General features: G+C 72.1%; 1 protein-coding gene across 1 annotated transcript in view; it reads left to right on the plus strand.

The window, feature by feature from the left end:
* Nucleotides 1-843, plus strand: part of SSPO (SCO-spondin) — a 54,204-nt gene that overhangs the window by 43,189 nt on the left and 10,172 nt on the right. The window contains exons 53-55 of the mRNA XM_014955736.1: nt 84-236; nt 325-371; nt 595-812. Of these exons, the coding sequence (XP_014811222.1) occupies nt 84-236; nt 325-371; nt 595-812 (418 nt within the window). The remainder of the gene's footprint in view (nt 1-83; nt 237-324; nt 372-594; nt 813-843) is intronic.

Consider the following 843-nt stretch of genomic DNA (forward strand, 5'->3'; position numbering starts at 1 on the left):
CTGTGACCCCCAGGGGTGCCAGCCAGGACCCCACGTCCTGCAGCCTCCCCCCCCACAGTGGGTGACCCTCTTTTCTCCCCCAGGACCCCCACCCCAGAGACGGGGGACGGCGAGTGCGAGGGGCCCCAGGAGGAGAGCCGGGGGTGCTCGGGGGGGCCCTGCCCACCCCTCTGCCTGCAGGGGGGCAGCGAGCGGCAGCTGGGCGAGAGCTGGCCCCAGGGCGAGTGCCAGCGATGGTCAGTGCCGGGGGGAGCCGGGGGGCTGGGGGGGGTGTGTGTGTGATCTGCACCCCCAAACCCACCCACCGTGTCCCCCCACCCACAGCACCTGCACCCCCGAGGGCACCCAGTGCCAGGACATCCCCTGTGCCGGTGAGTGCCCCCTCCCCACCATGGCACCCCCCCACAGCCATGCCTGGGTGGGGGGCACGGGTGTCACTGGTGTCCCTGGTGGGTGCCGGGACCTTGCAACCCCCCCACCCAAGCCTGAGAGGGACCCCCCAAACCTCCTGGGAGGGACCCCCCAATCCTCCTGCCCCGGGGCAGGACGGAGGGGACTGTGGTGGCTTTGGGGTGACAGCCACCTTCCCCCCAGGGTCGGGGGGCTGCGTGTGGGGTGCCTGGACCCCCTGCTCCCGCTCCTGTGGCACCGGCCTGGCCACCCGGGAGGCTGCCTGTCACCACAGCCACGGTGACGGTGACAGTGATGGTGCCGGTGATGGTGACGGTGATGGTGATGGTGCCAGCCAGGAGCTACACCGTGAGGCGCGGGTGTGTTATCTGCGCCCCTGCCCAGGTAAGGTGTCGGGGTGGGTTGGGGGGGGGCTGGATGGGGTCCCTGCCC

The sequence above is a fragment of the Calidris pugnax genome, unplaced genomic scaffold (assembly GCF_001431845.1).
Source record: "Calidris pugnax isolate Ruff unplaced genomic scaffold, ASM143184v1 scaffold272, whole genome shotgun sequence".
NCBI lineage: Eukaryota > Metazoa > Chordata > Aves > Charadriiformes > Scolopacidae > Calidris > Calidris pugnax.